The sequence below is a fragment of the Dermacentor silvarum genome, chromosome 6, assembly GCF_013339745.2.
Source record: "Dermacentor silvarum isolate Dsil-2018 chromosome 6, BIME_Dsil_1.4, whole genome shotgun sequence".
Lineage (NCBI taxonomy): Eukaryota > Metazoa > Arthropoda > Arachnida > Ixodida > Ixodidae > Dermacentor > Dermacentor silvarum.
This window is the reverse complement of record NC_051159.1, coordinates 79,587,235-79,610,924: the sequence shown is the minus strand read 5'-3', so window position 1 is coordinate 79,610,924 and position 23,690 is coordinate 79,587,235. Positions and strand designations below refer to the sequence as shown.

Below are 23,690 nucleotides of genomic sequence, written 5' to 3'. Positions count from 1 at the left end.
AATGGTAGGAAGCTTGCAGACAAGCTAAATCTAAGCGAGCAGAAGAGCGTATGTCAGCCTTTGACGGGACACCTAAATGAAGTATTTATCGGTGCTTGAGGGCTCAGTGGAGATTGATGATCGCTGCAGCAAGGCCGCTTCTGTTGAAAGCACAAAAAAAAAGAAAAAAAAAAAAAACTCATCGTCCTGGCAGAGCACTGTAGTGAAGCGATATCTTTGTACGGGCGAGCGGTCAGTGACTCCAAATTTGGCGTTACCACGTTGCCCATCTACGATTACATATTTACTGAAATTCAACGGACTTCTAGAAGTATATTTAATACGCCAATCAATGTGTGAATGTGGTGTGTGTGTGCAAATAAGCATCTACAGTGAAAGCACCCGCAGTAAGCGATTGAATAATAAAAAAAAATGCTTGCTTTCGTTTAAACCAATCGCAAGAGCTATAGGTAGGCAGGATGTTATTCCGCCAGAACCTCTTGCTTTTTTACGATTCCTATGCCTACTGTCGAAGTTGCCTGCAGACAGTTAAATGAATTTATAACTTCTCGCATTTACTCGAGTTCATGAATGTCGATCTGCCCTCGAATGTTTTCTGTGTGTGGGAATTGTAAAAAGCTATAAAAATGGCATTCTATCTCTCACCGGAATGTGGGTGTAACCAAAAAACGCCTGTTTATTTGAGCACAAGTAGGGTACATGTTTCATTCGAAGCTAGGATTTCCACCACGATGGTTCCGATAACGGTGTGCGTCACCATGTATGCGCAGGATTGTGGTTTCGCCGGAGACGGGAGAGGCGTGGCCATTTATTTATAAGCGTCCCGCATGCCAGGTTAAAGCTCTGGTTCGGGGGACCTCAACTATGCAGGTGTTATTATCTTGTTGCAGAAAGGTAGAAGATCTAGCTGGCGAAACCTTTAGTTTTTGTACTCTTCTTTTTCGAAATGATATCACGAATGATGATGATGCTGATGATGCTTATGATGTGTTTTTTAGCGCAAGGGCCGGATGTGACCGAAGAGCGCCATCTGATATCACGGAGGTTCTATTCCTAAGTAGATTTCTCCAGTTCTATATCGTGGTTTAGAGGGGACAATCATATTAATGGGAAGGTGGTTTGTAGTTGTTGTCACCTCAAAATATGGCTCCTATAAACGAAGAGCGTTGATCACACAAAGATGAAAACTACACACTACAGGAACCAATGAAAGAAACAATCAACATGGGGAGTATATCTTAGCACCAGCTTCAACTTCTTTGTCGTCGATCTGGCAACCACTCTTCATTATTATTTTTTTGTTAAGCCAATTCATGATATTGAACATCGTGATCATGGCGTGCAAAATGTTCCCTGCCATGTACCCTTCCTACCTCCTACAACTATTAAAGGGGCCCTGAAACACTTTTTATCGAAGTGGAGAAAGGCATTTGAAGTGAAAATAGGCTATTTCGGAAATAATTTGCCGCAATACGTACTTCAATGCGTTCAGCAGAAGCGGAGTTATTGGCAATCAAACACGGCCTCCGCTGCTCTCCCGTTTCTTCTTCAATGCCTGGCACTGTTAAGGCTACGGCGGAGTGGGGCGTGGCCCCTACGCTCCGCCTTCTAAATGCCACCCTGGCGCGCAGTTCAAATTTCATTTTGGATGTTAAGGCAGGCGCCACGACTTCCGATTTTGTTGTCTACGACGCGCTAAACGTAAGACAAACGAGGTTGTCCTAAGCGAGCCGCGGTGCACTTAGCCAGTGGACTCGTGGCGGCACCCCGCGACGGCCATGGTTTCTACACTACGTAGCTGACCGCAGCTACCAATAGGAGCCGCATATGGGAATCCACTTTATTACGAAATAAAGCGTCTAGAAAAGAGTGAGGGACGTGGCTTCTGTTGAAAGAGCGTTTGAGAGAAAGGTGACTTCGCGCTCCGCTTGCGAGCTCCACGCACCATGTGCGACAGCAACACTTGGTTGAGATGTTCATGCAGATGAATGCAGATGAATCATCTCAGATGAAAGCGTATGCTACCCGCGGAATATGTTATTTCATCAAGCCCGAGGGTGTCATGGGCCCCTTTAAGGTCAAAAGAATCGAAACAACAAAATAAACAAAACAGACAGTAAAAATTAAGTCAATGGCACGGAGAGCACAATACACTATTAGCACCGCCAATGACGCTACGTAGAAAGGAGGGCGTCATATGCAGACAGGCACAAATATACTCACTACTGACACAATATTACACTCACTACATACATGGCAAAGAAGGACTAGCTGCATGCGACAGATGTGGAGGGTACCCGTACACACAGCATAGGCTGTGGGATTACACATACACTAAAGGTAAATTATTAGAAATCTTTAAGAAATAGAATTCACCAAGGCACCTCGAGGAGGGGCTGGCCGACTCGTCGGTGGACAACGTTACAGCGATGATCGAACTTGTCACTTCCCCACCTTGCAGAAGCAGCAGACGATATACAAGAACCATTATCATAGGAAATATTAAACATACTTTGAAACCCCGGACAGGGGGTCGAAATTAAGTTAATTTTTCTCATTCCTACAACATCAGACCTTTTTGCACGTCGCAGTCTGCCTTGCAACCGGAGCTATTCCAAAGATGGTTTAGAATATGGTACCTTGTGTATAATCGTGTGATGAGCACGCCGCAAATGTAGGCTCAATTTGACAATCTAAGCAGTAATGAACGACGGAGTTGCTGAGTCACAAAACAGTCCAGTTGTTAGCGTTACCGTCGGTACTCTAAAAGGCTCTAAAGTGCGGCACTAAATTAGTCAGGACTTGGTAGCGTATTCTTCCTAAATTCAGTTCTTTCATTTGTTTTGAAAAAATTCTTGTTTACTAGGTGAAAAAAAATGAACGCCAAACTGCTCTTTCTTTAACTTCGCGCCAAAACATCAATGACAGTGCGTCGCTGGCATCGCGGATTTCACACTATTTTCTCGCTATTAGGCCGTTTTGGCAACGCAAGAGTTTTCGAAACATTCTAGGTGGAGTATTTGGTTCCTTTTAAAATCAATATAGTACTTCTGTACCTATGAATTACCTATATAGGATTGAGCATACGCTTTCGAAATCTATGACGTCACAGCGAACTGGTGCGGGAAAATCAAGGCGGCGTCGCCACTGGCCTTTCGTTTTTGCCGTCTTTTCTGCCCTCCCTTCGCTCTACACTTAGTGTCCTCTCACTGTAAAAGAGGCCACTTTGGGGTTCACGATGCTCAGTTTACGAGTACAGCTAGGTTAACTTTATATTCCTCTTTTTCGTACCTCTAAGTAGCGTCGCGTTGGTGCAGTCTATGCTTAGCTTTTGCACGAGACGCTTAATAAAGCACGAGAGACAACGATCTTCCGGCGCGGAATCGCAGAACAACACGTAAGAAACGAGTGGCTAAGAAAAATGGTGATCCGGATGGCGACGGTTACTTGCATCGTGTGGGAAGGCCCTCGGAAACGCTCGTGCACGGCGCCTGCGGCCTGTGTCGAGGGTCAAGGTGAAAGGGAGCCACGCACGCGATGCAGCAGCCTCAAAGGAACAGAAGACGCGACGCAACGAGAACGGCTCAGCCCCGGCACGTCCGCCGTTCACTTAAGAACCGTTCACTTAAGTTGCGCTCACTCGCCGCAAGGCCTGACCCGAAAACCACTCGCGAATTATTCTCCCACTCGAATGGGTGATACTGCGTCGCAAGGACGCGTATCAAGGTAAAGCCACCCGTCGAATTTCGATTTCCATCGTCTCGCTTCGGCGTCCGTGGCGGCAAAGAAGTGATTTTGTGCGAGCGATAGAGGTGTCTACATACGATTGAACAGTCTTTGTTACAGCCGGCGCAGCGCCGCTTCTACTCGGATGCGCGTTCAACTTAACACGTCAATTTTTATATCAGTGAAAATGATTAATGGCCTAGATAAAGATGACGTTTACTGTGAACCAGAACCAGGGGCAGAGGTTTTAAGCAAAGCACGTCGGAAGGGTATGCATGGAAGCAAAGCGAAGCGTCAACTTTTCAAATGTGCCGCATCCGTCATCGTGACAGCGGAGCTGTGTGTTCTCGCACTTGGTAAAAGGGCATGCGGCGTCTGTTCCAACTGGTGCAGCGTCGCTTCTGATGTTGCCGCCTGATGAGTACAATACAAGGTATTGCTAGGCAGGAGATTTGTGTGAAATCTACTGCATCTTCCTTAGCTCAAATGCCTAGGACATCTACAACCTCGTTTCACTACCGTGCGATAAAATGGATACGCGATAGCCACGAGGTTCAAGAAATCGATACTCGTTAGTGCAGTGAATCTTCCGGTGCCTTTAATAACCTTCGTATTGGTGCTGAGTATTATGAAGTCATCCTTGAGAATCTTCAGTGTAGGCTTACGACAATGCCTACGTGCATCTGCCTTTGTGCTTATGGTTTTAGAAATGTCTGTGGCTGAGGATTTTCATTACTCGTCGGATTGCGGGCGTCTGGACATACTGCTACCTGCTCAGCCAGCTTCATCTAGGGTGACCACTCCATACACGGCTCACGTTGCTGACGCCATGGGCAGCACTTGTAGCATGTAAGGCTTTCTTTCATGGCTCTCAAAACAGAGCAGGTCGGCACCATTACTGCTTCTCTTTGCTGCACTTGTGCCGCTCACTCTGGAATACGGTAGCACTTCCTCGTCACACAGCCAAGCTCCGTTTCCAATTATCCGCCGGAAGAACGCGGCACGGTGCGTGCGCGTGTCCTTGCGTTCACACACGGAGATAGTTGAGTGCGCGCTTTATGACTGTTTTCTTAGGAAGCCTAAATGCAGAAGACTTGCATGCGCACTCTGAACTGTTTCTTAAGGAGCCCTCAGCCAACGCCGCAGACGCAGTTACGCACAACCGCGGTCTGTTTTGTATTAGGCGTCTTGCATTACGTATTGGATAAATAATTGCTAGACCTGGGCGCTCGTCGATGTGAGAGTCTTGAGGTGCAGTCTTAGTTTGTCTCTCGTCTGCTGCAGGCGTTATAGGGAGCTCATGCTGATTAAGGAGAAATTACTGTTTCGTTGCAGAGGGGCTGCTGTGAATCTCTTAGGCCGTTGAACAAGCGTTTACGTATAATGGTTTCCTACGTCTGACTGGCTATGAAACAGATTGTTTGTGCTCGTGTATGCGTATGTGTTCGCATGCGCGCCTGCGAGTGCGGTTGTTTACTCCTATTTATGTGCACGTGGTGGTGTAAGATAATAGGCGTACTTGAGCAGTGTTCGGCCTAAAGTGCACCACAGCTTGAATGATTTAGGCAAGCGGAAATGCGTGACCACCGTAGTAGTTGACGTTTAACCTAAATGCAACTCAATTCCTACAGATGGGTTCAGCGGTTACATACGACGCGAATTTATGCACTGCTGTGTTTGAGTGAAAAAATCTGTGCGAAGCCATATCTTCGTATGGAGCTGAACGACAGAAACCTGGGGCGCTATAACGTAAAATGATTCCAAACTGTTTTGATTCCAATTTCTGCAACCAGCCTCCACGATTGGTCAAAACATTGTCGGGCCACTCCCAACTTCGCCTGTCTGTGACGCGACGTCACGAAAACCGCGATGGCTCCCCGTCTGATATAACGTGTACACACTGATTATGCATGATTAAACCGCACAAAATAAAAATTATTATTCCTGATTCGACGCTTTTTCACCATTAGCCCTCTGCCATTGGTCCAATGTTTTCTGGCTACGCACACTTCGCCTGTCTGTCACGCGACCTCACAAAACCGCGAAAACTCACCACGTCAAAGTGACGTGTACGCGAAAAAAATGCATTAATATGCTGAACAAAACTGAAAATTTTTCTGTATAGCCACAGACTGCCCCGTTCCGAAAGGAATAGAAGATGGCTTCCCGCCGATCGCTCAGGCCCTCGCTACTCGCACCTGCCGGTGAGCATGTATTTATTTGCGCATGATGAACCTTTTTGTGTGGCAGTAAGACGTTATCGAGCCCTTTCGGCATGCATACGACATCGCTCTGCCAACTCTTCCTTGCTGAGGATCCGTTTTAGCGGCATTCTTATCCTTCCGTTGCACGCCGCCGTGATTTTCGACCAGCCACCGCAAGCTAAGTAAGGCAAAGCGGACCAATCGGAGAAGCCGGCACCACCCTCTTCATGCAGTTATCTATTTTCACTGTGCTCGCTCGGCCCCACCGAAGCCCTCTCCACTAGAGCGCGCTCCTCGCCTCTTGTCAGCCAATTAGATGAGAAAAACCGCTTAGTGTAGACAATGGTATTGGTTTGGAAAGCGAACAACGGTGACCTCCTATAAACGAGGAGAGTGTATGATTGGGTTGTTCAGACAACGCTGCGGGTCACCGCCCGATGCTGCGTCGCTGGTTACGTAAATTTGACGTCAGGAGTTTGGAATCAAAAAGTTTGGAATCATTTTACGTTATAGCGCCCCTGAGCCAGTTGGTAGGAATTTATGGTCTGAAAAGATAGGCACACGAAACAAAGAGACAAGAGGAACGAAAATAACAACAGGAACGTATTGAGCAAGACGGAAGGTGAAGAAGGAAGCTCCAAGCTTTCAACTTCTCTCAACTTCTCAACCTTCAAGTCATTGATTAACTAATTTTCTGCTTGGTCTCCTTTCATGATGTTTTTGTATTGTGATGAATCAATAAACGAATGCACGAACTACTCATCCGTTAACGCGGACACAAAAATAAAAATAAACAAGCAATAAACAAGAAACAAGCTCGGTAGACGCATCATTCTGGCACCAACGTTTCGAAAAGAGGTAGTATTCTCTTTACCAAACGAAAACTATGAACATTTCTGTCTTAACGTTAGCATGGAACTGCGGCGTTCCGTTGGTCCTTTTTTCATAATTCCACAAGTGCCTAACTTTAAGGTACCACTCACCAGCCATGTTTGAAATATTAGGACACAAGAAGCACTAGAATCCGTAGACAATCTGTTACTTCTGTTAATCTGTTAAATCTATGAAGTAAGAGTAATAATTTGCAATAATCTCCAGCGCCAAGAATAAATTAGATTTGGCTCCTTCAGTGCTGGCACGCAAAACACCAGCACTGAAATATCTTGTGAAAAAGGAAAGGTAAAATAACGGTGTAATGTTAAATCCCCTGAGTAGTACATTGTATATGCATAGGAGTAATATTTCAAAATGAAGACATATTCGTTATCAGGACCCTCGCAATTATGCAGAAAAGGTTCGTGAAGCCATTCACTGGCAAGTTTGCTCAGTTACTGCGCAAACCGGTAAAATCGTGTTCTCGCCAAAAGCTCTTTGCGTGTTCTCGTTGGTTCGTAGTCGTTCAGAGCTTGCATGCACGTGCTGGAACTTGCGGCTTCCCGACAGGTTGTCGCAAATCGCTCAGATTGATGACCGCTTTTACTCAGGAAAACATCCGCATGGCGCGCGATTCCGCGAACGATATTTGCTGTGAATTTGTGAAATGAGCACATCAGAATTCGACCTAGAAAAAAAGCTGCAGCGTGCGTAAGAGGTCTTCTCGTATGATGTCTTCATATCGGATGGCCATCGGCAAACCCGATCACGGATGTAACGCTTAGCCATCGTTTTGCGTACCTATGTTCAGACTGTGCTCCAGATTCGCTACTACGTGTTCTCTTTTCTTTGCGGGAGCATCAGGGTTCTTTATGTTTCATGAAAATGTTATCAGAAGAGGCGTACTGTGCAGCAACGTACCGCAGTGCAACGGACTAACCATACTGCCGGCTTTGGTTGAATTGCTTTTACCACCGGTTAGTACAGACAGCTCTCTGGTGCGTACCTTGCCGAAGAAAAAAAAAAAAAACATGTTATGCAGCTTTCAGCCTACGGTGAGCGTACCACATCTGGAATGCATCTTATTTTGTCGCAGCTCACGTAATGTGAATTGGCGTGCTTGCTGATAGTCGGCGATTTTTTGCTTGCCCCTCACGAGCGATCTCGGATCTTATGGAAGGGAAAAGTTGCACGCAGCCTGGCACCGACGGCGCGACGTGTGTCGTTACCGAGGATGACGTTCCATATATGTTTGGCAATACGTAACCGGCTCCAAGGAGGGGTCAAAAAGCGACGTTCTGTGGTGTGCTCAACGTTTAACTATGCAGTGGCAGGTTTACCCGAGTTCGTGTAAAGCAACTAGCTTAAAGTATGAAGGACGAGTAGCTGTAGCTGAACAAAACGCCATTGAATAAAGAGCGATTTACAGACACCAATACAAGTAAAGGACTCAAATTACCACGTCAATAGGAGGCACAAGTCTTCGTCGCCACAGTGACAACACCGATTAACGCCGTTTATGTCATGTCGAATATTCACTGCCCTTTATTAGTTGTCCGGTAATCGTTACGTTGTCATTCATTGCAAATTGCTTGTTGGCATACTGGCAGTAAGTTGCCTTTTGCTTAGTTTATTCAGTCCAACTCTTCCACTATTCGTGTTACTTCAACTACATCAGGCACGATACAATCGGCACTACCGATGCCGTATATAGAAATATAAACGTGCTGCGCAAGATGCACAAGAAAAGAAAGAAGAGGACAGGAGAAAGCGCAGTGTCCCGTCCTGTTCTTTTTCAAGCTTTTTGCGGACTAGGTTCAAGCATGAACCTAGTCCGCAAGAAAGTATTATTGCCATATTTAAGTTAGCGGCAAATTTTACCCGTCGTGTGACTTCGTAATCCAGCTTAATAACTGCGGTGGGAGGAAGTTTGTACGAAATGACAATTGATGGCATAGCGTAAGCCATGAATTGTAGAACGAATTTTCGGTAGTAAACGCCGTGTTTGTCTCTCTTTCTTATGTTTTTAGTCTTCTGCGTCGTGCTGACGTTATGTTCTAAACTACATGTACGACTTTCCACAAGCTAACTTTGTCAGAAAAAAATTGGTTTGTTTGCGTGGTTAGATTCTCTTTGTGTTCAAATAGAAGGCAACACCGCCATGTTGAGAGCTGTTTGATGCGAAATCAAGAGCTGGGCAGTGGTTTAACTTGATTTATTGGTCGGGACGTGGAGAGCCAGTTCGTAATAACTTTCAAAAAAAGGGGACCTAAAATGTAACATTCATTAGGAAATGCTAAGACGTCATAGCCTGAGACAACGATCCCTATTCTAAAGATAATAGGAATACTGAAACATCACATTGGTATATTTTTGTCATTTTAACATTATTTCATATTTTTGTTCCATGGGCGAGACGCGCTCAGGTCTCTTGGAGGTTCCATTTCAATCCGCTGGTTCATAAAAAATATAATAATGATCCCCGTAGTTGCCCAAAATATACGACCACCGCCAGCACCATCGTCGTCTCGAAGTTGGTTTTCCTATAACGATCCCTGTAATCGTCCGAAATACATGACGACAGCCAGGACCATAAAGGTCCCGTAGTTGGCTCGCACAGGAATTACGATGCGGCATTGCAGTAATAAAATCACTAAAGCAAACTGAGCAGAGACGACATTCTGAACTGTTGTCATTAGTAAGAACTGCCTGTCATTGGAATGGTCGCCATTGATAGCATTACGTAGAGTCGCGATTATCTGGCCTTTGTTTTCTTGAATTGCTAGATCGTACTACCTGCTTTTGACCATAGACCCAAGTTCGTAGCAAAAATAGGAGCGTGAGCCATCTGTGATAAACACTTGAAGAGATATTCACGTACATAACCATTTAGTATTGCCAAGCTTTCATCCTTCTGTGTCGGTGGTGGTGGGTCTCAAAGCTTGTGATTTGTGCTTTATAAAGAAAGGCTGTGTCCTTTGTTCGCGAACAGATAGTGAGGATGATTGGAAGGCACGTATATGCGCTTGTCTTACAGAACAGCAGTCTTGCACCAGTTTTTGAAGGTACCTCGTTGTGGTGTGCCTCCAATGCGCCACAATTTCTGTCTGCCTCGCGTTCACAGTTATGTCACTGGTTTAGTCTCGTGGCTCACCGTGCAGCTAATTTGCATTTTGACTAATTTGCGCTTATTGCACGGGCAAATAGCACTCGCAGTGGTGAACAGTCCCACATTCGCGCGCTAACAGGAGGCACCCAAACACTCGTGCACTTCACTGAACTTTTGCCACTCCATTTGAAGATCTTCGACGAATCACGTTTCTGTCCTCGATGCTCGCGTCGGTTGATTCCACTGGAGCCTTGACTGTAGGTACGGCAGACAGAACACACTTACGCGTTTTCCGGAAGCGCTTCGGAATCAGATGCTGATAGTCCCTGAAACCAAAGAACAGGTACACCCCTTGTAGTCCGATCAAGATGATGACGATAATGTCCATGGCGAGCACGTTGAAGAAAGCGCTGACAAAGCCGAGCATCCACGTCATGCCCATGATGAAAGCCAGCTTCACGTACAGTCTCATGTGGGAGTAGCTTCCACCACCGGTGAACTCAAATATGGAGGCGCGCTTCGATGTTCTGCGAATTTTTACGACGGTGTGCACGTACAGACCGATGTCTAGCACAAGGAGAATCATCATGGGCACGAGGAAGAACGCCAACTGGCTCCAGAGATTGCCTATCCAGCAGCCGAAGCGACCGTAGTGAGGCGAGAGCACAAACTCTGGAGTGGCCCAGTTTATGGCCACACTTGTGCCGACTATAAGCAGAGGGACGCCCCAGGCTATGACACTGTACAGCAGGAAGCCACTACGCTTGCTAGAAGAAATTCGCGCCGATGCGACGTTCTTCCAAATGTCGAAAGATAGCAAGCTAGTCCAAAAGAAAGTGGAAAGGAACCCGTAATGAAGTACAACGGCGAACACAACGCACACCAGCGTGTGTACGTCAAAGCTGTTGGCGAGCAGAAAGAACAGGTGACTCCAGAACAATGTACAAGACAAGCACAATGTACACCGCGTGGAAAACGAACGCGAACTCTTAAAGAACACATACACGACACCCTTCAAAAACAGGCATGCGAGGGACAAACTGACGCAAATAATAGTGAGGTAGTTTTGCACGTTGTACGCTACGTAACGCATCCTTCTTCTGTTGTTGACATTGATCTCATTGTCATTTTCGTCCTCCATCGAATTGTTCGTGTAGTAATATTCTGGCACCTTTATATAGCACTTGTCTTCGTGCCACGAGAAGCAAGACTCCTGAGTTAGAACGGGTCTCATTAAAGACACGAGGTTAGGCCTGAACGGTGTTTTGATGTGAACTCGAACCCACGTCTCTCGAACTGCTCGTTTTGGAATGCACTTCAATGAAGACAGCTCAGCCCCATTGCAAAGCCCGCAGTACACATTCTTGTAGACAACATCCGAATCATTGTCTATGTGTTCGACAGGAGCAAAGTAAGTATTGCATTTCCGCGCCATTTCCTTGTCTGCCATTTCGGGGCAACTATGTACGTTCACTAAATGAGGGTCACAAGGCCTGAGAAAAGTATCCATGTGCTTCAAAACCACTGGCGGAAGGTCAACCTGAAATCCAGTTTGGGGTGTTCCTGAGGAATTCCAAAACGTCGCTGTGCCGTCCAAGTCGTAATTGCACAGAGCACAAAAAGCATTGAAGTACGTCACCATCTTTCTGGTGGTCACTGGTATCATGTAGAAAGCCTCCTTCGAGTTCGTCGCATTCTCACACGATTGGCGCACGCCGTCATCCGGCCACTTTGGGTCGCACACAGAGATAACGTAGAAGTTTCTTCCGAAATGGTGATCGACGTTCCGCGCCACGCAGGTTGCCGGCGTTCTCGACGACAAATTGGGCCCAGCATCCCAACAACAGTCACCGTAAAGTTCACAGTTCTTTGCGCACGAACACGTCACCGCGAAGAGCTGCTCGTCGCAAACAATCGGTGAAGGGCTGCAGCCATGAAGTTCGTGTGGACAACGAAGAAGATCTTGGAGGACGCCGTGCGGTATGACTGGATGATCGCTGTTGTCCACGCTCCAGGGAAGTGTTACATTGCAATCCCACTCCGAACATAGTGCACCGACCAGGAACAGTAAGGTCACAACTGCCAAAAGTGTGTACTCTTTCATGCCTTCATGAAAGCCGGGTCTGTGGCTTTTTCAAGGTGGACTCTCGGCCGGTTCTGCGTCTTGAAGTCTTACGCTGCATATGAATAAAAACACCCGCTTTATTTTACGCCGAATGAATACGCTGAATAAACACTTTAAAAACAAATAGAAATACAGCGTTTTGTTCACTCGCATGCTGGTTGTAAATGGCTATGTTTAATCATATAATCCACCCAAGTGTGCGAATTTGGGCTGTTTAGCTCTAGAATGATGTTCTATACATAACGAAGGGGGCAAAATAAGAGTATCTGTGCGATCCTCCTTAATTCTTGCTGTTGTCATGTCGCCTCTGCATTGCTTAGCATGTCGACATGGCAAAGCAAAGTTGGAAGTGGATGATGCATACACGTAGCCATACACATAATAACTAAACGTGATGGAGTTTGGTCTACGTACCGACAGCGGCAACGTACCGACAACAGGAATCGTCTTTGGCAAGGCATTGACGGAGACAAAGTCACGTGTCTGAACCAAGGCCTGAGGCTGCACGACGTGCTATCCAATACATAGAATCTTACAAGAGCTGAAATTTAGCCGAGCTTGTAAGAATTTTTGCTTGACTTAAAGCGCTTGTGTCCTCGTTTATTGCGCTTTAAGCCAAGCATACATCCTTGTTGCCTAAGTATGTAGTACCTAGACCTGGTAAAACGCCATGGAATTCGCGTTTGCAAGAATACGTTCGCACAAAATTCTCGTGAGGATCTATGCGTTGTTCTGCCTGCAAGTTTGCACTATGCATGAGAATTACCTTGCGGTACATACCTGAAGGGATGAGCGCCTCCTGAACGCGGATAGACTTGCGTGCAGCACATGCTTCCGCGGGCGTTCGTTTCGTTGTTTTCGAGGCAACAGACGCGAGGCGTTGTGCATCGAGCTCATCGAAACCCGCCTGGTGAAGGCCGAAGGCGATATGGTACGCACGTGACGAGTGTGACGCGAAGGCGAGCAACGCCGGTTGAGGGTCCGTACCGTCCGTGCCAGGGGGGTCTCGTCGACCGGTTTTCATACGCGGCATCAGCCCTTTCCCCAAGGTAGAATAGCGTATACTGCATATTTGGCTCCGAACTTAATTTGAAATTTAAGCGCACCTATCTCTCCGAACGCTTTGTGCAACTGCCAGCCTATGCAAGGTCGACGTGACTCTCCTAATATATTTGTGCGCGTTTTCCTAGGGATTTGCAGTCAGAAATATCAAGCAGCTTATAGCGTGGCGCGCATAAAAGGAAGGAATACGCCGCTCTTAAAAGCTACAAAATACGGCGAGTGGGTACTAACGACAGTACAGCGATCGCCTGTCTGACATGTCGCCTGACTAGCCAGTGTGGAAACCTGCGGATTAGATGTCTAGGAAAATTGTTGCTTCAGAAAGAATGAATGACAAAACGGCGTTGAATGCGCCGGTTGTATGCCCCTGGGAATATATGGCATCTACACACCTTACGTAGTCATTTGCCACCTAGCACTGCGGTTTCTTTTCGTTACTTACTAAAAAAAGAAAGAAAAGAAAATACCGTTGTTAAACGACACTCAGTTATTGTAAGGGTTGTAGCCTCTACCAATATAGACATACTGTCCAAAGCAAATTAAACCTCTTAATTCTTGTTTTCATCGGGTAAGGTGTAATGTAAACATGATATCTTAATGGAGCGTCACAGCTAAACAGCTCACACGCCTCTTCCGAAGAGCTAGTGCTTGCCAACTGAAGGCAACTCACAGTGCCTACTTGCAGGCGCTAGCTTAAGTGCCCAAATTCCTCGAGACGTGTTCCGTCGCATATTTCAGGATGCTTAAAATTAGATCCGCAATGCCGCACTGAAATTATTATTCCGACGGTACGACTCTCCGCGAAGGACACGCATCGCATTCCCTATGAAGATATAGAACAGCATCGCTGGAGCAGAGGTAGTGTTATCCTTGTCCCAACCACCAGTTCAGAATTAGCCGGGGACGTACTTTTGTGTGACTTACTTGGACGGGGAGTCCAGGAATAAGTGCTTGCGGGCTCTAAAATACTTGTGAGGAGACATATTCTGATTAACCTACATGATTTTCTAGAGGTCTTAGTCAGATTATCTCAAGATAAAGGTGATGTAAGGTAAGATAGCTCAGGTTACTGCACTAAAGTCTTGGCTAAGCGTATGCTTTGAAGATATTGCTGAACGTGTATTTTCCCTATATAAAAAATTATTTGCGATAACGGCCATATCCGACATCAATATAGTGCTGCTGAGCAAAATGTCGCGTGTTCGAACTCGGCCGCGGTGGTCGCATTCTGGTAGGTGTGGAATGCAAAAACGTTCGTGTACCGGGCAATTGGTGCATTTCAAATAACCCTAGGTGGTAAAAAATAATCCGATGTCCCCCAATAAGGCAAGCCCTTATAATCAGATCAAGATTTTGTCATGTAAAGCCTCAGAATAAATTTGTTAAAATATGAGTATATCGGTTCTTATATATGCTGATCCACATCTTTCCCTGCTCAAGTTCGCATAAATCATACGGGATTATTAGATGTGGGAATTATGGGGCATATGGGTTAGTCGATAGCGTTTGCAAAGACCACAATCTTTGAGTGCTTTGAGTAATGAAGTAGCCGGAGCACTGAAAAGTCGAAATGGACGGCTTTCATCTGAGCCCTATCAAGTGGAATGGCTTCTTCCACTTGAAAACAGGTATCTTATCTCTAAGGTTCACACGCTTGATACATTGCTTTCGCCTTTAGAAGCTACTAAGCAGTGCTCGACAACTTAGTACCACGCGAGATGCTATAAATGCTGATCCTTAAAAGATAATGCACAGCTTTCATTTGCCGAATATGGGAGCCGAACGGCCTGCTCAGAGCGGGGTAAGTAGCAGCCATTCTGCCTGATTGGGTGATTAGTCATTCTTTTGACCAGGTCGAACACGTGCACAACAGACCACTCATTTACTGACTGGAACTTTGGTCAAGACGCCATCCTGGGAGTGAATGATTGAGTGAGGGACTCAAGTTGACTGAAATAAGTGCGGTCTGCCAACGGCCTCTCCGTCTCGGAGACCTTGTGCTTCCTCTTCTTGGAAGTAAAGAACATTCAGTCAATAAATAGACAGGAATATTGTAGGTTAGAAGAGTAAATTCTTTCGAATACCTTCTCGTAAAGTCAGCGTTTTCTTGCAAATGAACATTGGTGCAAATCCTAATGGACCCTCTCTGACACTATAGCTTCCGCCATGCGAAGTAAAACAATAAAAACAAAGAAAGAGACAGCTTCAATGGAATGAACTGAATGAGAAAGACAACTATGTACCACATTTGTGCGCTAATCGCCCACTTTCAATGTCCAACACTCTTCATGATGCTTTCTGAAATCGCCGGTTATTAGAACCCTCATTCACCTTCAAGCTCCGCAGCTTGTTGTCCGAGAGCAAACCTGGCAGCCAATACTTACGCCGCAACGTTTTTTTTTTTTCATATGTAGCTGTTGTAAGTTCTGAAGGTGACATTTGTCATACGGTGCGGCGATTTCTAAATCGCCATTAACGACACTATCAGCTTCCGGATCAGGAATTGGAAAGCATCTCTCCGAAAGCTCCACATGGAATCCGCAATGGGTGTCGAACCGCAGTGACCTGGCGTGATGGCAAGCTGGGCTCGCCTAACTTAAGATGCGGAGCACGATGTCAGACCTTCCCTCGAAATGGCAGCTCTGTCGGCATCGCGGCACCGTTTCCTCTTGGAACGACCTTGAAGCGATCTTTGTTGTTGTCTGGCACGTTTCGAGCTCCGGATAAAAGATGTTAACACGATAATAAGTGCTGGTAGTCAGCAGCAGTGCTGGCTGGGATGACGTTAGCCTTAGGCGCAACTAGCTTTGAGAAGCAAGCCGGAGACTTCCCGCTGCGAATCGCCCAGCTGTGCCATCGCGGAGCGCTAGATAGGTGATCTGCGATTGCGCCTGCGCTCAAACTTTGGGCTTCATTCGCTCTTTTCATTCGCGAGGACTTCATTTCCTAGGCGATATAGCCTAGCGATGTTCTCGGATCTGGATCTCTCGGTGCGTATGAAGCTTTTGTAGAAGCGGCAAGTATAGAACGACCGGGTGCATTAATCCCTTCGCGTGCCTGCTTCTTTCTCCGCAATCTGTCTCAGGTAAGGAGGTAGCGGCGGCCTTTACACCTTCGTTGCACCCGTCCCCTATGGTTCAATACCTGACAACCCTATGAGCTCTCCGAAATGCTTTCTTCCAACACCCGCAGAGGATATTCACCACCTGCGCCAATGCCCTTCTCTGGAACCAAGACTCGACAAGACAAAGTTGTAAGAGCTGTCAACCAACGCATCGAGCAAACTGACAGTTATACGCATGGGCTTATGAATAAGAAGTTCCATAAGCAACTGCTTAAATTTTTCCTTGAAGCGGGTCTGCAGACTTTCATTTAGATATTTAGATGAGTAGCAGGGCAAGGTGATCCAAATAAATGTACCAGACGCCGTTGGGTTGTCCTTAATTTCTTTCTTTCGTTCTTTCTATTTTATTCTGGATAAATTACGAAAAATATTTCCTATATATGTCGTGCAAAATTTCAAACCGGCCTGACTAGACCATGCCATCCTTCTTTTGGCAGTTATGTTTTCTGCTACGTGTACTGTTGCGCTAAATATGAGTTGCAACACGGGAGTCCGTATTTTTTTGTAGGAGCTGCCGTGCTGCCATACAGACACTGTATGGCAGCATGGCAGCGCCTACACAAAATATTTGCTGGACACCATAGCGATTACTTATAACACCTTGTTTACAATAAGAATGACACTTGTAATTTTTTATTATTGAAATAACGGACAAGTGTATGTCCGTGTTGCAACTAACTTTGAGCGCGATAGTCCGTGCAACGAACACTTAACACATATGTAGCTTCATTGTGATGGCGACACATGACGCAAGGGTTCTGCATGCACTGCTTTAACTTTTGCCATCACATCACAAGACAGCGCTCGACGTACCACGTAGCCAGATAAGTGCCGGTTGATGGCGTACAAAATATCTGCCACTTACGTGCACGTATTAGAATGCACATGGTCGTTGAAAAGCTATACAAAGGAGGAAACAGTGTAGTCAGTTTTATAACAAGTGGATATTACTGAATGAAATGGAGGCACATCGAATTTTTCAGCGGCCGCGGTGGTTCAGGGACTAATAATACTGCACTCCTGAGCTGGATGTCGGGTCCACTTCCCTGCATTGTAGCCTGCTTTTAACAGGGGAGTTGTTTAAGGCTCTTGGTTGCGTCGCGTAGTGCGAACAAAAACTGCTCTTGGCGATGACGTCACCACGCGTTGCTTAGCAACCACCTCGCGGAGCGGCGTGGGCTTTGCCTCTTCTCAGTGCCATGCACATGTTGCCTTGACATGAGACGATAAGGAAAGAGAAAGAGAGCATGCGCGCGGTGCGCGCTATGCTTGGGAGAGAGAAAGAGAAAATGAGAGAGAGAGAGAGAGAAAGAAATCGCAGCAGCATCAACGAGGCAACGCGCAGCGCTACTGCAAACGCCATCCGCGTTTCCCCGTTTCCCCGCGTTCGCGCCTAACTCGCGCGGCGTCCGTGACTGCAGCCCGCGCCTCTGGCGGCGGCTCGGCAGGTTTCCATCTGCCACACCCCGGCAAGTGTGGAGGCGCAACTTGGTCGTGACGTCACCGGAGAGATAAAGCTCGGAGGCGCCGCGACGGCGGCAGAACTCTCGTTGACTCTGTGGCGAGTACATGTAGCCTTGACATGGGACGACCAAAGAAGATCCCGACACCCGAAGAAGAAGCCGTTCATCTTGAAGTGCGTCGCGTGGCTAATCGAGAATCTTCGCGTCGGCGGCGAGCCGATCCGGAATACCGTGCCAAGCAGCACTTAGCATCCCTAGCAAAACTTAGCCAAGCGTAGTAAAACCTGGAAGAAGCTAGGTCGATCACCAGCTCCGCTGTTTACTCCAGCCTTGCAACTAGTGCAAGCTACCCACATTTTTTGATGAGGCCGAATCGCCAAAAATGATCATATTTATTTATTTATTTATTCAAAATACCTTACAGGCCCAATGAAGGGCATTGAAACAAGGAGGTTAACAGTTTCAAAAAAATTTTTGCATTGTAACGAAAGAAAAGTTATAAAAAGTACTGTGGAGCATCATTATACATGCAGTATTAACAAAAAGCGTATTGAGGTTATCATGAAATGTTTCGTGGTTTGACATGGATGCGATGTGGTCTGGAGAGAGAGAGAGAGAGACAAAACTTTATTTTGATGAGGCACGGAGGAGCGTCGATCTCCGTGGTGGGTGGAGCATTCAGTCCAGGGCCCCAGCGGCGGTGGCAGCACTTTCGGCTCTGGCGATAAGCTTTCGCTGATCCTCCAGTGCCGAGCTGGTCAGCACCATCTCCCACTGCTCGTGCGTTGCGTTTCGATTTGGGGAGTTATTGGGGATATTTTGGCATGCCCATGTGGTGTGGTAGAGGGTAGCTCGCTCTGTACAGAAAGGACAATCGGGCTGATAAGGGTGGGGTACATCACGTAAAGGAGCGTGAGGTAAGGATAGGTGTTGGTCTGGAGTTGCCTCCAGGTCGTGGCTTCAGCTCTGGTGAGGGATGGGTGGGGTGGCGGCATCGTTCTTCTCGAAAGGCGGTAGTGCTGCACTATATCGTAGTAAGTTTGTAGTGTGCCTGGACTTGGGTCTTCTGGCGTTTCTTGCAGTTCCCGGTTATCCTCGGGCTATCGTGTGTGCACGATGGTTTCCGCTGACGCCTTCATGTCCCGGTGTCCAAATTATCGTGGTGCCGGGTATTTCGTTGAGGCGATGTAGAATATCGCATGCGATTTTTTGTAGATGGCCGTTCGCGTAGGCTCGACATGCTGACTGACAGTCTGTAAGAATATATAGTTCTTCGTTAAGATTATTCCAATGTGCAATAGCGGGAGGCAGTGATGATGAGTTAAATGCCTTCGTTTGACCATGAACGCGCCTGAAACTGAGCGTGTTGTGAAGACGTTGTGACGTGCGCACAGGTGCATGAATCGGCAGACGGTGACAGTTATTGCTATAAATGTACCTGTGAAACAGACACAGAAGAGCGATAATTCGGTGAGTTTTTATTGACTTAAGTTAAATGTGAAGCGAAGGTTGTATTGGCTCACAAATTTCGGTGGCGTCGTCATGGTCACACAAAAAAGCCCGGCTGCTCCCACAGTAGAGCAGTTGTTCCAGCTGCGCCGGTGCCGGATCACGTGACGTGTGCGGCCAATCGGGGTAGTTTAGTGTGTCGCGGAGAGGGAAAGAGAAGGAAAGTGGGTTGGCGCGTGCTCCACCGGCTTTCCCTCGCCTCAGGTCAGTCTCGGCGGCTGGTTGTGAAGGTCTGGCGTGGTGCGTTCCGTCGAGGAGTAGGCTGTTTTTGAGCAACGGTGCCGTGAATTCGCTCGGTAAATCGGCTCGTCGTGGACGTGCCGATTCTAGGGTGAGGGCTTCCGAAGCCCAGGCGAAACGTCAGCGGAGAGCCGCGGACACCGAGTTGAGAGAGCGCGATGTGGAGACCAAACGTTAGCGTCGTCTTGCCCTCCAGGAACCCAAAATGGTGGTACACGCCTCGGCAACGCTAGCGCCAACTTCCCCGACTGCGACGGGCAGGTTTCAACGCGAGTATCTCAACCGGAACTTTGGAACCAGTTGCAGTGCGTGTGACCGGTTGTGGTTTGATCACAACGTGGTACTACTTCAGTGCAGTTCGTTCCGAGGAACACCGAAGAAACACACAACAAGCTTCGCTTACCCCCATTTTCCAGTAGGGGAAGGGTTGGTCATTTTATTCGGGTAATGCTAGAAAGATGGTCGTACTTACGCGAGATGAATCTTCTATTCTGAACAGCTTCCAACATGCTGATAAGGTAATCCTGATATGGTGACCATATCGATGAAGTAAATTCTAGTTGCGGACCAACATAGGTTATGTATGCTAATTTACGTATGTTAGAAGGTGTATTATGCAAATTTCTACGCAGATAAATGAGGGGCTTAGAAGCTTTAGAAGACACGGCTACTACATGCGTAGCCCAGGAAAGGTCAGGTGTAAGGCGGCCGCCAACATATTTGTAAGATGGGGTATTAATAAATATGGTACTATTAGTCGAATAGCGAAAGACCGAGTTAGTGCGTTCACGGCTAAAAGAAATTAACTTGCATTTAAAAGCGTTAAGGGACATCTGCCACGTTTTACAACAACTATAGGGAACGTTAAGGTCATTTTGGAGAGTAGAATGGTCATCGAAACATGTAACAGGGTGGCAGATGATGCAGTCGTCTGGAAACAACCTAACTGAGGATGATGTGTTTGAGGGTAAGTCATTAATGTATAATAAAAAAATTTGGACAGCTTGGCACTCGTGGTGCAAGACTGAAGTCAACAGCGGAGCTTCTGATCACCTAGCTTCTACCAGCTTTTACACATCTTGACTAAGTTGTTGCTAGGATTGACTATTACCCGGCTCCGTGGGTACATATATTGAAGAGCATATCCGCTCTTCAACCTCGTTTAGGCGCGGCGGAGAAGCAGGCTTGGGCGGGTAGACAAAGCCGTTTGTAATACTGAACTGGGGAAACGTTCCTTTCAGTAGCGAGTTCCGGCACGTCTTGCACACCTTCATCTTGTCATGGTTGGTCTCGGATGGGAAGGCTTCACGTAGAACTTGCAAGGCCAAACTCTTCTGCTCAAAGTTTAACACGGAGTTCATGGTTGATAGGTTGACGTCAAACCAAAGCCGGTCGCAGACGCGGCAGCTGTGTGTGTTTGAAAACTTTATTTAAAGAGGTCCGGAGGCTCGACTTAAGCCGAGGCGGGCCGCTCCCACGTTGGTACTGTCAGGCCAAGCCCTTCAGCGACATCATGGGCCCTCTGGACAGCCCTTAGTTGGTCTTGAAGCAATGGGCTTTGTATTCTTTTTTCCCATCGAGTCCATTCTTCCAGGAGGCTGGGAAGAGTTGCGGGGCACCCCGTGAGCGTATGTTTGATTTCAATGATGCCATTACAATCATTACATTCTATCCTAATCTCCCTCTCTGGCAATTTTTTGTTCATGTGGTACGGTGTGGGGTATGTACCCGTATGCAATAAGCGCAGCGAAACTGCCTGATCCCTGTTTAGTTTTGAGTGTGGCAATGTGAATTGCCTGCGTCCTAGATAGTAATGGGCAGCTGTGTTTAAACTCGATTCAGAGGAATTCTAGCTGGAATCTGCGGTTCGCACCACCCATGGATCGACGGAACTGACACTGAAAGTTCTCCATTTCTCGGAAGCCGGGTCGCTTTCCCAATGACGCTGATCGCCCAAACGCCGTCCGGCACGCTCCCGTTCTCCAAACTCGGGGTCCTCGACTCGGCGTCTCTTCTTAGCAGCAACTCGGCACGGTATTCCGGATTGGCTCGTCTTCATCGATCGCATTCTCGCCAGGCAGCACATCGCACTTCCTGGTAAGCCGCTTCTTTTTCGGGTGTCCGGATCTTCTTTGGTCGTCCCATGTGAAGGCAACATGTGCACGGCACAGAGTTGACGAGAGTTCTGCCGCCGTCGCGGCGGCTCCGAGCTTTATCTCTCCGGTGACGTCACGACCAAGTTGCACCTCCACACTTGCCGGAGTGTGGCAGATGGAAACCTGCCGAGCCGCCGCCAGAGGCGCCGGCTGCAGTCACGGACACCGCGCGCGTTTGGCGCGAACGCGGAGAAACGCAGACGGGGTCGGCAGCAGCTCTGCGCGCTGATGATAAGTGATGATGATGATAAGTGGTTCTTGTGGGAAAGGGAAAGGTTGGCGCTATCTTCTGCAGCCCTTGAGGGAGCACGGCTCAGCGCCAACGGGGAGGGGTAAGTGGGAGCGAAAGAAGGCATAGAGTGGAGTCGCCATGGCTGGGCGAAGCAAAACCGGCAGGCATAGGCGGCACGTGTCAGGCCGAGATGGAAGGCCTTGGTGTGCTGCAGAGTCTGCAGGGGTGTTGTGCCAGGCCGGTCAGGCCCGGGGTGGGCGCGCTGCCTCGTTAGTGCTGCTACAATTTCTTCCTCTCTCTCTCTCTCGCTCGCTCTCAGTTTCTCTTTCTCTCTCTCGAGCATAGCGCGCGTCACGCGCATGCTCTTCTTCTCTCTTCTTAACATTCCTTGTCAAGGCAACATGTGTGACGAGAGTTCCGCCGCCGGGGCGGCGGCTCTGAGCTTTTTCTCCCCGTTGACGTCACGGCCAAGCTGCGCCTCCACACTTGCCGGGGCGTTGCTGGAGGTAGAGGAGGCGAAGCACATGCCGCTCCGCGAGGTGGTTTCTAGGCAACGCGCCGGGACGTCATTGCCAGGCGCATTCTTTTGTTCGCATTACGCGGCCTAACCAAGAGCTTAAACAGCTCCGCTGTTAAAAGGGCAATGGACCAAGGACAGTGCCTTGAGGAACACCGGACTAGGTGTCACAAAGGTTAGATGAAAAGTTATTCACTATTGTAAATTGCTGACGCATAGACAGGAAGTTACGAAGCCAGTATAGTGTCAAGAGAGAGAGAGAAATTTATTTACAGAAAGGCAGAGAGGTCGGCCTGAGCTGTAGCCTGCTACTCTACACTGGGGAAAAGGGACGGGGAAGAAAAGGGTTAATGAATGATGATGATGATGATGATGATGATGATGATGATAAGAGGAGGAGTGCCAATGAACCTAAACCAAGGGCAGACAACTTTGAAATCAAACGGCAATGGGGTACAGTATCGAAAGCTTTGGAGAAATCAAGAAAGAGGCAGTCAGTTTGGTCATTATTGTTCATGTTAAAGTGAATGTCCATCGTGAATTCAAATAACTGCGTGTCGCATGCAGAAACCATGCTGATCAGAAAAGAAAAAAAATTATTGGATTTAGGTGAGAGTAGACATGAGATGCTATGACATGCTCAAGCAATTTGCACCATATGCATGTTAGCAAAACAGCACCAATCAATGGGAGGAAAATTGAAATCGCCAAGAATGTCGCAGTTTCACCCGAAACGCGAAGCATCAATAGGCACCGGGCGGCCGTTGTAAGGCGCCAGCGGCGCGCCGGCGATATGCTGGGGAACAGCGCCGCGAGCGGCAGCTGTCGGAGCACTGGCATGTGAAGCAGACGACGGGGCGAAGGCGCTCGGTGCTTCCAGTGATTTGGCACTGGGGGTTTTAAGGGCTGACGCACCGGAAAACGCATTTTCGTGTGTCTGTTTTTGAGAAAGGTCGTCACTTGTACGAAGCAGATCACATTCGTCTCATCAAGTAGTATATAAAGCAGAAAACGAGCGCAAATTGCGATGCAAATGCACCACGCGAACGGAGCTCACCGCGGCAAGCTAAGACGTGGAACTCCAGCAGTTATATTGCAGATGTTATTTTGCTGTGCGCGTTAACATTCTCGCATATTTAATCATGTAAATAGGCGAAGAACACAAAAATTATGGACAGAAAAAAAAAGGAGACATACGCTTTCCTTATTCTGTTTCTTGAGCTGCTTCGCCGATCGCACATGTATCAATAAGTTCCCGTTCTCTTTCCCTTGTAGTTATTTTATCTTTGCAATGATTCCCCATTCTTAATTGCTTATAAACTAGCCCAATCTTCAGTCACGGCTCATTTT

At 47.4% G+C, this 23,690-nt stretch overlaps 1 protein-coding gene across 1 annotated transcript; it reads right to left on the bottom strand.

Moving 5' to 3' along the window:
* Window positions 1–6,453: 6,453 nt before the first annotated feature.
* Window positions 6,454–13,156, bottom strand: LOC119455641 (uncharacterized). The gene is made up of 2 exons (XM_037717060.2): window positions 12,818–13,156; window positions 6,454–12,089 (listed from the first exon to the last, which is right to left on the bottom strand). The coding sequence occupies exon 2, from the start codon at window positions 12,014–12,016 to the stop codon at window positions 10,076–10,078; it is 1,941 nt and encodes a 646-aa protein (XP_037572988.1). The 5' UTR covers window positions 12,017–12,089; window positions 12,818–13,156; the 3' UTR covers window positions 6,454–10,075.
* Window positions 13,157–23,690: the final 10,534 nt, after the last annotated feature.